This window comes from Hyla sarda, chromosome 8 (assembly GCF_029499605.1).
Source record: "Hyla sarda isolate aHylSar1 chromosome 8, aHylSar1.hap1, whole genome shotgun sequence".
Classification (NCBI taxonomy): domain Eukaryota; kingdom Metazoa; phylum Chordata; class Amphibia; order Anura; family Hylidae; genus Hyla; species Hyla sarda.
The window spans coordinates 174,858,566-174,873,303 of NC_079196.1; the positions used below are offsets into that span (position 1 = coordinate 174,858,566).

General features: G+C 44.4%; 1 protein-coding gene and 1 pseudogene across 9 annotated transcripts in view; both read left to right on the plus strand.

The window, feature by feature from the left end:
* LOC130284007 (transmembrane protein 180-like) overlaps positions 1-14,738 on the plus strand; it is a 37,496-nt gene that overhangs the window by 1,620 nt on the left and 21,138 nt on the right. For 7 of the 9 annotated variants that reach the window (XR_008846900.1, XR_008846901.1, XR_008846902.1 and 4 more), the window contains exons 2-4: positions 7,031-7,196; positions 8,716-9,444; positions 12,337-12,491. Coding sequence is in view for 6 of the 9 variants with exons in the window: in XM_056533877.1 (XP_056389852.1) it covers positions 7,044-7,196; positions 8,716-9,444; positions 12,337-12,491 (1,037 nt within the window). In the remaining 3 variants the exon portion in view is untranslated. Of the gene's footprint in view, positions 1-7,030; positions 7,197-7,316; positions 7,442-8,715; positions 9,445-12,336; positions 12,492-14,738 lie in introns of those variants that run through there. The other 2 variants (XM_056533875.1, XM_056533876.1) reach the window with 2 other exon arrangements.
* Positions 3,964-4,064, plus strand: LOC130290149 (U6 spliceosomal RNA; annotated as a pseudogene).

Here is a 14,738-nt window from a genome sequence, read left to right on the forward strand (position 1 = left end):
AAAGTTTCACTTGTTTGATTGAAATTCCAAGAAAAAAAACCGTGCAAAGTAAAAAAAAAAAAAACGGTTGGTAAAAACCGGATGGAACCGTACGCACATACGGTTCTGTACGGTTCCCATTGACTCCCATGTTAAAAAAAACGGATACGGTTTTTCACCCGGACCAAAAACCGTGGTAGGCCACGGTTTTCTGTCAAGGAAAAAAAAAAAAGTAAAAATAACGTATGGTTTGAAAAACGGAGACAACTGTAAACATTATGGTGCATACGGTTTTGAATGGGAAGTCTATGGGCACGGTTTGCTGTACGGTTGCATACGTTTTTTTTCCATGAGACCATATAGCAAAATCGTGGTGTGAACCCACCCTAATCCGGTTTTTGAGGAATCCGTTTTTCATCAAAAACCCGATACGGGAGCTGTATTGCAAAAACGTGGTGTAAATGCAGCCTTAATCAGTGAGCTTGGTCTCCACGTTGTGGCCCTCCAGCTATAGCAAAACTACAACTCCAAGCATGCCCGGACAGCCTTTGGCTGTCCGTGCATGCTGGGAGTTGTAGTTTTGCAACAGCTGGAGGCACCCTGGCTGGAAAACAGTGGTCTAGAGTTACAATTTACAATGTAGGGGTAAATGGTAGAGGTGAGCGAATTTACAGTAAATTCGATTCGTCACGAACTTCTCGGCTCGGCAGTTGATGACTTTTCCTGCATAAATTAGTTCAGCTTTCAGGTGCTCCTGTGGGCTGGAAAAAGTGGATACAGTCCTAAGAGACTCTTTCCTAGGACTGTATCCAACTTTTCCAGCCCACCAGAGCACCTGAAAGCTGAACTAATTTATGCAGGAAAAGTCATCAACTGCCGAGCCGAGAAGTTCGTGACGAATCGAATTTACTGTTAGTTCGCTCATCTCTAGTAAATGGCAACAATCACAACAAATTTTGCAGTCAAAATCTTCAAGAAGGCATCACCGGCCTCTGGAAACTGTAGTATTGCTGGGAGCTGTCGTTTTGCAACAGTGAGAAGTACACTGGTTGGAAAATAGTGGTCTATAGGTACAATTTACGTTGGATAGGGGATAAATTGTCCTGTACCATAGTACTCCTTTAAGACATACGTAATTGAGTAACCTGTGTTCCTGTAGAGCAGGGCTTCCCAACCAGGGTGCCTCCAGCTGTTGCGAAACTACAACTCCTAGCATGCCCAGACAGCTTTTGGCTGTCCAGGCATGCTGGGAGTTGTGGTTTTGCAACAACTGCAGGCACTCTAATTGGGAAACAGTAGTCTATAGGTACAATTTACAATGTAGTAGTAAATGGGGCTGAGAGTTGTAGCTTTGCAACAGCTGGAGGCACCCAGGTTGGGAAACACTGCTGTAGTTGGAAACTGTAGTATTGTCACTTAGTGTTAAAGAGGTACTCCGGGGAACTAAACCCATAGCCCAGCCTTTCCCTGTCACCAACCTATGTATTTGTCTAAATATCGTTCATTAGCTATATAGAGCAGTGTCCCTCTTTTTGCTGTCGCTTACATGCAGGGAGTGAGAGAAAAACGTCATTCTCAGATCCACCTTGTCTTGTGTAAACCCCTCACTGACACCTAGCCCCCACCCTTCAGGACAACACCATGTGATTATTTCTGTTTGGTCTAGAGCTCTGGCTGTACAGCCACACCTCCCCTCCCTGTGTGAGGAGCTTGTAAGCTAGGAGAGAAAAGCACTGAAGATTCTTAGTCACAACTGAGCACATAGCTGCTGTTTTTCTGCTGTAGATCTAATCACTGATTGCTGCCATTCAGAGCACAGCATGATTTATTGCTGGGGGAAGGATAGTCTGAAAGAAAATACATGTACAGTGTGTGAGCTGCAGTGTAAGCAGTTGACTGGCAGCCATTACACAGAGCTGCAATGACTTCTGGGAGTTGTAGTCTGTGCTGCAAACAAGGAAAAAAGTATTTAGGAGACATCAGGGGCCAAAGGAGCTGCCAAAACCACATGGATAACTACAGGGGAGATAGAACAGGTATTGTGGAGGCTTTGGGGCATGTTTATTTTGCTTAACTTCCCCCTGGAGTACCCCTTTAATGAGCCAAAGTATGGAGTGCAAGCTGCCACTTAAGAGGTGAGCATGTCCATGCTGCTACATCTGGCTCAAGATGGAAATGACCAGTGCGCTCAATTCAAGATGGCATTGATCAAGGTTCCCTTCGTGGTTCACTAAACCTTTATGTCGCTGGGGTCAGACCTGGTACAGCCACGACATATTGGGCTGACCTGATATAGGCCACTATAAATGGTCTCTCAGACCCTAACTCTCCTCCCTGGATACAGGCCTATAATCTAATATCCATGAGGAACTAGAAGATATTAGGACAATGAAAAGCATGGACTGCAGTTGACCGTGCTCTACAGGATTTCGGTCCAGACAAGAATTGGTGATACCCCACTGTTCTCTCCAGCACTAGGCCGCCAACCAGACTGTAATGTTGTCTTATCTCGGCCTAACCATTCTGATCCTACCTCCATGTGGAGGCAACTCTACTCTGTGGAATTCTGGGAACCCACAGCCTCTTGGAATACCAGGGTCAACACCTCTCATTTCTTCCTAATTTTCCCCAGCACACCCTTCTGCAGTGTTCTGCCCTCAAACCCCCAATCCGTCAGCTCCATATCTGTGGTATCCCCTACAGATGGGGTTTTCCCTTGTCACTCTTAGCTATTGTTAGTGATTGTAAAATTGCCGCAACTTTCCATGTGACTTTCTTACAAAGGTTGGAAATCAGAGACGTGGCTTTCCCAAAAGGTCTACGGCAGTGCTGGGCAGTATACCGGTTCATACCGAATACCGGTATTTTTTTTATCTGTACAATGTAAATTTTTCGTATTCCGTAATACCGATCGGGGCCCTCCTCGAATGAATGAATTATCAGCCGCAGCGTTGTCCCCACATCGGGGAACTAATCATATGTTCTCCCCGTCCTCCTGTGAGCCGCAGACGCTTTAAATGAATGGGGGGGGGGGGGAGATATACTATTAAATACTGCGGTACCGCCATAACTTACAAGAAATACAGTGATATGCATTTTTGGTCATACCGTCCAGCACTAGTCTATGGCACGACTGGTAATCCCAACTACCAACTCCAGCAGACCATGGTCTTCCTAGAAAGGCCACCCTGCACCCTGCATATAGCTGCTGTAGGCTGTCCGGGCATCCTGGAAGTTGTAGTTTTGCAACAGCTGGAGGTCGGTTGCTTGGAGACCACTGTTGTATATTGTTACAATGTAACATTAAAGGAATACTGTAGTGGAATATAACTTATCCCCTAGGGGATAAGTTATAGATCAAGGGGGCCCGACCTCTGGGACCACCTGCGATCACCTGTATGGGGCCGCAGCAGTCCCCAGGAAGGGGGCATGTCCTCTCAGCATGACACGGCGGCCGACACGCCCCTCCCCCATCTATCCCATAGAGATACATGGAAGGTGTTTCTGCAGCGGCTTCCTGCTGGGGACGTCACAGCGTTTCCAGGAGACTGGCGCAGCCCCATTCAGGAGATCGCGAGGGTCCCAGTGGTCGGACCCCCCCACGATCTATAACTTATCCCCTATACTTCAGATAGGGGATAAGTTATATTACACTACAGTATTGCTTTAAAGGGGTACTCCTGTGGAAAACTTTTTTTTTTTTATCAACTGGTGCCAGAAAGTTAAACAGATTTGTAAATTACTTCTTTTAAAAAATCTTAATCCTTCCAGTACTTATTAGCTGCTGAATACTACAGAGGAAATGGTTTTCTATTTGGAACACAGAGCTCTCTGCTGACATCATGACCACAGTGCTCTCTGCTGACATCTCTGTCCATTTTAAAGGGTAGCTCCCACCATCCTATTTTTTGCTAGCCCGTTTACCCCCCCCCCCCCCCCCCCCCCCCGCTACGGCACTGGATAGACTACTTCATGTTATCTTACACGCTTCGGCAGCACATATACTAAAATTTGAGCGATATAGAAGATTAGCATGGCCCCTGTGCAAGGATAACACGCAAATTCGTGAGGCGTTCATGTTATCTTTCCTGCATCCTTTGAAAGATGCCGCCTTTATTAGAATGTACTTTGTACATACGTCCTGTATTACCCTGTATATATAGGATATATGTGACTGAAGGTCACTTTGTGTCTGGACATATTCACAGCCATGAGTGAAAGCATTAGGACACTTTCCCTCATAGTAAGATGGGGAGTGACGCGATCATACAGCGCCCTTGTAAATGGACGCCGGCTACTTGCACATTGTATATTTCTACTGCTAGTAATACTGTACAGCGGAATGTAGAAGTGTTATGAAGAGTACTCCAATGAAAGACAATGGGGCCGCACCACAAGATCACGCACAGCAACTCCTTTGGCTTTTCTCCAGCGCCACTCCCAATTCAGTATATACCAGACTCGGTGCCCATTTGCATGTCCATAACACATTTGTGTTTGGAAGTTCTGCTGCGTGTATACTGCACTGCACCCTGGACTAGAGATGAGCGAACTTACAGTAAATTCGATTCGTCACAAACTTCTCGGCTCGGCAGTTGATGACTTTTCCTGCGTAAATTAGTTCAGCTTTCCGGTGCTCCGGTGGGCTGGAAAAGGTGGATACAGTCCTAGGAGACTCTTTCCTAGGAATGTATCCACCTTTTCCAGCCCACCGGAGCACCTGAAGGCTGAACTAATTTACGCAGGATAAGTCATCAACTGCCGAGCCGAGAAGTTCGTGACGAATCGAATTTACTGTAAGTTCGCTCATCTCTACCCTGGACCCATTACTTTACATTCCTATACTAGCGCACAGAATCCTATGCTGACTACTTATGACTACACAATCAGAATGTTGTGCGTACATATGTATGATCCAGGCAGGTGAGCGCCCACTTCACGTTATGTTGGTATACTCATGCCTAGGGTGCATTTACACACGCCGGCTCTCTAAGGGTTGCCATGTGTGATCTTCTGGTAAATCCACACTAGAAATGAAGAACGTCCAGCTCAGCCGCCAGATAAACTGCTGCAGTGTTCCTGTAGGACTGAAAGGCCAATGCATTTCAGGCTATTCATGATATTAGGGACATTTTCAAGAAGCCGCTTCTATTCCTTTACTTGTATACACCCGTGATTTATTAAGCCATGATTAAATGGGAACTGTCATATCGGCATACCAAAAGTTCTCACCCACCTCAGTGTCATGTGACCTGGATGGATGGACCTGCAATGTAAATCTATTGGGTCATCCAGATCTCATAGACCCAGAGCAGGGAGAGGAGCACACATCTCTCTCCCAGATCGCTCTCAGTCAGAACACTCAGACCCTGACTGATTTTTTTAAAATACAAGCACGTTGATCTTAAAGGGGTACTCCGCTGCTAAGCATTTGGAACAAACTGTTGCGAACGCTGGAGCCAGCGCCGGGAGCTCGTGACATCATAGCCCCACCCCCTCAATGCAAGTCTATGGGAGGGGGCGTTCCAAATGCTGAGCAGGCGGAGTACCCCTTTAAGGGTCCAGGACCCTTCATACAGCATCTGCAGATGTAAACACTTGATACACTGATCAACCATAATCTTAAAGGGGTATTCCAGGAAAAAACTTTTTTTTATATATCAACTGGATCCAGAAAAGTTAAACAGATTTGTAAATTACTTCTATTAAAAAAATCTTAATCCTTTCAATAATTATCAGCTGCTGAAGTTGAATTTTTGTTGTTTTCTGTCTCTCAACAGTGCTCTCTGCTGACATCTCTGTCTGTCTTGGGAACTGCACCGAGTAGAAGAGGTTTGCTATGGGGATTTGCTTCTAAACTGGGCGGTTCCCGTTACACGTTTCATCATAGAGCACTTAGACAGAAAAGGACAACTCAAATTCAGCAGCTCATAAGTACTGAAAGGATTAATATTTTTTAATAGAAGTTATTTACAAATCTGTTTAACTTTCTGGAGCCAATTGAGATATATATAAAGTTTTTTCCTGGATAACCCCTTTAATATGGTGTAAGCCTTCCTACGGCCAAAACATTTCTGACCCATCCAGGCATGGCCTCCACAAGATTTCTGATGCCCATCTGCCCATTGTAGCTACTTTCGTTATTGGACAGGATACAGCATTGGCACTTTGACTTGTCTGGATTACAGAGACCCATACACAGAAGACGCATGATGTACCGTGTGTTCTGACGCCTCTCTATGATAACCAGCTGGAACTTTTTTCCCATAGTTTTTTCTACAATAACACTTCTGTGGATCAGGCCAGATGGGGTAGCATCTATTCCCCATAGGCATCAGTGAGCCTTGGGAACCCATGACCCTGTTGCCAGCTCCTTAGTTGCCCTTTCTTTATAGGTACCAACCGCTGCATACTGGGAAAACCCCACAGGACCTCTCATTTCGGGGATGCCCTGACCCCAACTGCCTGGTAGCTTGTTGCCTTATATACCTGGCCCCTGACAGGAGCCATTGTTGTAAGATAATCCATTTTTATCTCTGTCCGTGGCTTTAAATGGATACTCCAGTGGAAAACTTTTTTTTTAATCCACTGGTGCCAGAAAGTTAAACAGATTTGTAAATTACTTCTAATAAAAAATCTTAATCCTTACAGTACTTATTAGCTGCTGAATATTACAGAGGAAATTCTTTTCTTTTTAAAACACAGTGCTCTCTGCTGACATCTCTGTCCATTTTCAGAACTGTCCAGAGTAGGAGAAAATCCCCATAGAAAACATAAGCTGCTCTGGACAGTTCCTAAAATGGACAGAGATGTCAGCAGAGAGCACTGTGTTTCAAAAATAAAAGGATTTCCTCTGTAGTATTCAGCAGGATTTAGATTTTTTAATAGAAGTAATTTACAAATCTGTTTAACTTTCTGGAACCAGTTGATAAAAAAAAAAAAAGTTTTCCACCGGAATATCCCTTTAATGTTCTGGCTGATCGGTCTATATCTTTTATTATGCCTGCTGGTACATTCTTATGTAGTTCTGTCTCTGTTGATGTTTTCTTAGGTGAACTCTGAAGATGAAGTTATCCTTTGGCATCCACCGGCCTGCCTTGGCCTACTCCATGACCACATTAGGTGCTGGAATGATGAACAGTATATTTAACTTCTACTACGTGAAGCTGTTTCTTAACCAGTACAAAATATCGGAAGGAGCCTTTCACCAAGCGCAGGTAAAATACAGCGACTGATCGCTCTCGGGGTTATGCCATGTTTTTTTTTCTTTGTCCTCTTTTTAAATAAATAAGATTGTGTTTGCTCTGCTCACATTTATGCCTCATTCTTTCTGTCAGCAGTTCAGCTATATTTGATGGTAGAAATATCGCAGCCTGCAGCATCCTGTCAGAAATCCCGAAACCCTGTCCAAGAGCATAACACTAATGTTAAGGGGAACCTGTCATCGCTTTCATGCCCCCAGGTGGGTGGATGCAGGAACTTTTTTCACGTTCTCACCCATCTGATCATTGAGAGAGGATACGTGTCTTTGTGCGCTCACGTTTAGGCTTGTCTTCTATTCTACTAAAGAGTAGAAAGCTGCATATGTTACCCCCCCCCCCTCCAATATTGGGACAATTGATGACCGTAACACAAATGTTTATTGGTTTCTGTTTTTTACGGGGTGATGGGTGGTTCAGGCTATTTGTCCTGAACCTTTATTATTATGGGGTGTTAGGTGGTTTAGTCGGACTTTTAGCCACAAGCTTTACACTTTGTGTGAAGGCGTCCATGACTGTAAAGCGCTCGGTGGCATTTTTTACAATGTACCATACATCTGTTTTCAGAAATAATTAGTATGAAGGATAATTTGATTATTTTATGCATTTGTCAAAAAGGAGAAAATAGTCTTGATAGTGCATTGAGATAAATTAAAGAGGACCTTGTTGATCCGGCGATTGGATATGTGTAAACTGGCCAAGCATTCTTGTAGCTCAGATTAGGAGTCAAAATGCCCAAAGTCCCGTGTGACAGGTAGTCTTTAAAACTGTGTAATGACTGATTTCCCCTTTGGGGGTGCTGCAGGGAAAATAAATTCTTATTGCCCGATGTTCCCCAAAGATTATAGGCTAGGTGCACACCACCATTGAGCTCCACCAAAGGGAGCTTCTTATGATCAATCCACTGATGTCACCGACCGCCCCTGCTATGCAAGTCTATGGACTTGCATAGCGTGGGGTGATGTCACACGGGGGCGGAGTCGTGACGTCCCGATACTCCGGCCCCGTGGTCGGCACCCAGCAGTTTGTGAGCTGGCAGCGCGGCGTGCCACTCAAAGAGGTGGGTGCCGAATGCAACATTGCTTGGGTCCCCAGCGCTGGCTATCCTTTGAATAGGGGATAAGATGTCAGGTCCAGAGTATCCCTTTAAGCAGAGGAAAAAAATACTACATGTCCGCTCAACTTTGCAAAAATAACAGATACTTGACGGACCCCATTAAAGTCAATTTGTGTCCATTTATTGTCAGTTGTGCAAAGGGTGTGTTTGGCTCCGATGTTTGGTTCTGAACGGGATGAAGCACAACCATGATGTGAACTTAACCTTAGGTTATTGCTGGGGACACTTTATCATGTCTTTGTCAGGGACACTAAATAAAGTAGGGAATGCCCAGAACAGAGAACTTCCCTTGGGGGATTAGCACACTGCATTGTATGTAGGTTGTCTTTATGCTATTTATTTGCTGTTTTGATTTTACAGGTGGTTTTTATGATCTGGAATGCCATAAATGACCCCTTATTTGGTTATATACAAGATAATTCCAAGACAGGCTTCTGCTCTATACGACGTCATTCCATATTATATGGAGCTCCATTTTATGCCCTCGCTTTCCTGCTTCCTTGGTTCCCCTGGAAAGATTACTCAGAGGGTGACTGGCTTAGTGGAGTCCATCTCATGGTAGCCCTCTGCATTTTTGATGGCATGCTTACCTTTGTGTTGCTCGCCCAATGCGCCCTGTTTGCCGAGATTTCAACCAAGCATGAAAGTCGCCTTCAGCTCATAAAATACAACCAAGTGGCTTCACTGCTGGGATCATCAGCCATCCTCTTCTGTGGACTTGTGTCGGACAACATGGACAACTTCCCCAGCTTTCAGACGTTTACAATGTTTGTGGCTATCCTGGCCACTGCATGCATGTGTTACACCGGGATGTTTGGGGTAACCCAGTATGAACAGCGGGAGAAGTCTGTGGAGAGTGGCGGGAAATCAGAGACCAATCTCTCCTGGACCGCTGTGCTGTCTCTTACCAAACAGATCCTCACCCAAAGGAACTTTCTGTTGTTTGTGTCTATGAACTTTTTTCAAGTTTTTCTTGCCACTTTTTTCAGCAACTTCATGATAATTTTTGCTGATAACCTCATTCCCAAAGATGCACTTCCCTCTATTGTGAGGAGTATCATGTACGGAGCAGGCTTTATCTTTCCTCAGGTAAATTCTACTATGTTCTAAATAAAATTTCAATGACATTGTTTAAAGGGGTACTGCAGTGTCCCAGCCTTCTAAACATCCGGTTCAGAAGACTTGGAGCAGCGGCCGTGGTCGCGAAGTCACGGCCACGCCCCCTCAATTGATGTCTATTAGAGGGGGCGTGACAATCGCCACGCCTCCCTTAGACATCAATGGAGGGGGCGTGGCCATGACGTCGCAACAGCGGCCGCTGCTCCAAGCCTTTGGAACCGGATGTTCAGAAGGCTGGGGCACAGGAGTACCCCTTTAATGTCAGTCTTAGGGCATACTGACACCAACTTCATGGTTTGTGATGCAGAAACTGTGCAGATTTTCATGTCAAAAGGTATGTGGTTTCACTTTAAAAAAAAAAAATAGTTCGCATTGATTTCAATGGGATATGACGAACAACGCAAAAAATGAAATCAATGAAAGGCCCCCTTGGCTGACCCTGGCTCTTGTGCACATGCTTTTTTGTCATATGAAAGCCCTCATGACAATGGGACCAAGTGCCCATCTATTCTTGGAATTGTTTTTATCCTCTTCCGGAAAATGTATAAACAAAATGACAACTGAGTGTAGCCATTCTTCTTAAAGGGACAAACAGTATCAAAGTTTGGACCTAGAAGTCCAGTGGGCAGTCCTACCACTGACGGACAGCTCTGTATGTACACTTATATGGAGAAGGTTGTCCATCACTGAGTAGGGACGCCCTGTGGACTCCTAAATCCAGAATGAGCAGGGATTGCTGAGGAAGGAACCCAAGTGCGGTTCTAAAATGCTTTCAGTATGTTCTCCACTGCATATCTATGCAGCATTTATACATCTATATTGCTCTTATGCTATAAGGAGCTATCGGACTTAGATAAGTGCTTTTCTTCCCATCTCACTCCTTTCTGCCAAAGCCTGTCTCCATATTGTATAGAAAGTCTATGGAGCTTGTCTCAGTATTGTATAGAAAGTCTATGGAGCCTGTCTCCTTATTGTATAGAAAGTCTATGGAGCCTGTCTCCTTATTGTATAGAAAGTCTATGGAGCCTGTCTCCTTATTGTATAGAAAGTCTATGGAGCCTGTCTCCTTATTGTATAGAAAGTATATGGAGCCTGTCTCCTTATTGTATAGAAAGTCTATGGAGCCTGTCTCCTTATTGTATAGAAAGTATATGGAGCATGTCTCCTTATTGTATAGAAAGTCTATGGAGCCAGTCTCTGTATTGTATAGAAAGTCTATGGAGCCTGTCTCCATATTGTATAGAAAGTCTATGGAGCTTGTCTCAGTATTGTATAGAAAGTCTATGGAGCCTGTCTCCTTATTGTATAGAAAGTCTATGGAGCCTGTCTCCTTATTGTATAGAAAGTATATGGAGCCTGTCTCCTTATTGTATAGAAAGTCTATGGAGCCTGTCTCCTTATTGTATAGAAAGTATATGGAGCCTGTCTCCTTATTGTATAGAAAGTCTATGGAGCCTGTCTCCTTATTGTATAGAAAGTATATGGAGCCTGTCTCCTTATTGTATAGAAAGTCTATGGAGCCTGTCTCCTTATTGTATAGAAAGTCTATGGAGCCATCTCTATATTGTATAGAAAGTCTATGGAGCCAGTCTCTGTATTGTATAGAAAGTCTATGGAGCCAGTCTCTGTATTGTATAGAAAGTCTATGGAGCCATCTCTATATTGTATAGAAAGTCTATGGAGCCAGTCTCTGTATTGTATAGAAAGTCTATGGAGCCAGTCTCTGTATTGTATAGAAAGTCTATGGAGCCATCTCTATATTGTATAGAAAGTCTATGGAGCCTGTCTCTCTATATTGTATAGAAAGTCTATGGAGCCTGTCTCTCTATATTGTATAGAAAGTCTATGGAGCCTGTCTCTATATTGTATAGAAAGTATATGGAGCCTGTCTCTATATTGTATAGAAAGTCTATGGAGCCTGTCTCTATATTGTATAGAAAGTCTATGGAGCCTGTCTCTATATTGTATAGAAAGTCTATGGAGCCAGTCTCTGTATTGTATAGAAAGTCTATGGAGCCAGTCTCTGTATTGTATAGAAAGTCTATGGAGCCTGTCTCTATATTGTATAGAAAGTCTATGGAGCCTGTCTCTATATTGTATAGAAAGTCTATGGAGCCAGTCTCTGTATTGTATAGAAAGTCTATGGAGCCTGTCTCTATATTGTATAGAAAGTCTATGGAGCCATCTCTATATTGTATAGAAAGTCTATGGAGCCAGTCTCTGTATTGTATAGAAAGTCTATGGAGCCATCTCTATATTGTATAGAAAGTCTATGGAGCCATCTCTATATTGTATAGAAAGTATATGGAGCCAGTCTCTGTATTGTATAGAAAGTCTATGGAGCCTGTCTCCTTATTGTATAGAAAGTCTATGGAGCCAGTCTATATTGTATAGAAAGTCTATGGAGCCATATCTGTATTGTATAGAAAGTCTATGGAGCCATCTCTATATTGTATAGAAAGTCTATAAATCCTGTTTCCTTATTGTATAGAAAGTCTATGAAATTCATCTCCCTATTGTATGGAAAGTCTATAAATCCTGTTTCCTTATAGAAAGTCTATGAAATTCATCTCCCTATTGTATGGAAAGTCTATAAAGCCCATTTGTGTTTTGTATACAAAGTCTATAGAGTCTGTTTCCTTATTGTATATCTCTGTACATCTCTATATTGTATAGATAGTATATGAAGTCTGTTATTGTATAGAAAGTCTATGGAGCCAGTATCCTTATTGTATAAAAAAAAAGTCTATGAAGCCTGTTTCTGTAGTGTATAGAAAATCTCTAAGGCTTTTGACAATTCTCTAAGACACTATAAGTTTTCCATATGAAATGGCTGTAATACACTTTTCTTTATATTTTCAGTTTCTGGTGCTGATCATTCACTCTTTTCTGTCCAGTATCGGTTATTATAAGGTCATCTTGTATGGCTTCTACGTGGAAGCCTTCTCAGCAGTCCTGATGCTGTTCCTGGGACCTCAGCATTATTATATCCTGGCTACGTTCCTCATCACCAACATGTAAGTAAACAGATCTCACGCCTGCGTTCTGTCAGTGTCGGCCTTAATTTCCCCTGTTTTTCTTCAATATTATTTTGCCTTTAATGAAATCTAAATATTCATGGACATTGTCACTGAATGAAATACAAGGTTGTTTTAGCACCTTCTAGTCTGGCAGTAGATTAAATTGCAACAGAGACTTCATGACAGGCTTTATACAGTGCCAATGTATAAACTTACAATAAAAATATTGCTCTAAGCCAGTAATTCCCAACCAGGTTGCCTCCAGCATTTGCAAAATTACAACTACCAGCATGCCCAAGGCTGTCTAGGCATGCTGGGAGTTGTAGTTTTGCAACAGCTGGAGGCACCCTGGTTGGGAAACACTGCCCTAAGCAATAGCACTGACTACTCTTACACAAGACACTGGAAAACTTCTAGATTCTATCTGAAGGAGTAAAGGTGAGCATATACCAGATAGATGAGATGTGCATTAGTCCAAAGGCTATTACTTCTGCCCCCCCACCCCATACTTAGAGCAAATGTTCTCAATAGGGAAAGTCGACTGAGCCACTGCCAGACATCTCTGGTGGTGACTTATCTCCTGTAAAAACAAAAGGATGGGACATGCTGAACTACAACATATCTAAGCCTTCTTTAAAGGAAATCTGTCATCAGTATAACCCGTACTAACCTGTCATACAGGCTTATAGTGCGGGTGATGCTGATCAAAATGATACTTACGGCATCCGGAACCGTTACACTGTTTCGCCATTATTGCTTGTTTCCAGGGTATGCAAATTAGGTCCTTGGGACATGTGCAGAGCTCCGACCCGAGCTCCGGGCACTGTGACGTAATTTTCGTCCGGGCGAGCGCTCTGCCTGACTTATCCAAGACAAGCAGGGCTCTGTACACCAAGGACAAACAGTGCTCTGTGCACTCACTGAGCACAAACAGGGCTCTGTGCACTGAGGGCAAGCGGGGCTCTGTACACCGAGGACAAGCAGGGCTCTGTACACCGAGGACAAGCAGGGCTCTGTGCACCGAGGACAAGCAGGGCTCTGTGCACCGAGGACAAGCAGGGCTCTGTGCACCGAGGACAAGCAGGGCTCTGTGCACCGAGGACAAGCAGGGCTCTGTGCACCGAGGACAAGCAGGGCTCTGTGCACCGAGGACAAGCAGGGCTCTGTGCACCGAGGACAAGCAGGGCTCTGTGCACCGAGGACAAGCAGGGCTCTGTGCACCGAGGACAAGCAGGGCTCTGTGCACCGAGGACAAGCAGGGCTCTGTGCACCGAGGACAAGCAGGGCTCTGTGCACCGAGGACAAGCAGGGCTCTGTGCACCGAGGACAAGCAGGGCTCTGTGCACCGAGGACAAGCAGGGCTCTGTGCACCGAGGACAAGCAGGGCTCTGTGCACCGAGGACAAGCAGGGCTCTGTGCACCGAGGACAAGCAGGGCTCTGTGCAGTGAGGACAAGCAAGGGTCTGTGCACTGAGGACAAGCAGGGCTCTGTGCACTGAGGACAAGCAGGGCTCTGTGCGGTGAGGACAAGCAAGGCTCTGTGCAGTGAGGACAAGCACGGCTCGGTACACTGAGGACAAGCAGGGCTCTGTGCACTGAGGACAAGCAGGGCTCTGTGCATTTTAAGGGTAAACAGTTGCCCTGCCCCCCCCCCCCCCCCTCCCTCCCTCCCTCTTTCTGGGTGCTTCATTTTTCCAAATAGAACATCATTTCCAGTCCCTGCTGCTCTGAATTGCGATCAAAAGGGGTATTGTGTGTGGACCAGACATCACTATCATTGAAAAAAACATTTGACATATCGTAGACTTCTTTAGTGAAAAAATTTGGATTTGATTGACAGCTGCGTGCTGCTGGGAAATTCTCCTGCTCATAGCAAGCAAATGCAGTGGGTCTCAGGAGTGAGACCTGGTGCGATCAAAACTTTTGACATGTCTGGAGAACATGTCAAAAGTTTATTTTTATGGTATTTTTAATGTAACTCTGAGCCTCTCACAGTGTTACACTGGTCAGGTTACTTCCGGTCCACACAGCAAGTGCTATGTGAATCGGTAATGCAGCAGGGACTGGAGCCAGTGTTTATTGGAGCAGGGCAGCCATTTACCCTCCGCATGCTTATGCTGGGTGAGGGGTATAACGTGTTGGAGTGTCACTTTAACCTGACATCATCTGTAAAGAAAGAGCCAGGACATCCCTCATACACATTTGTTGGTTGGCAGTATTATTTGGGCAAGGGTATATAAGAGG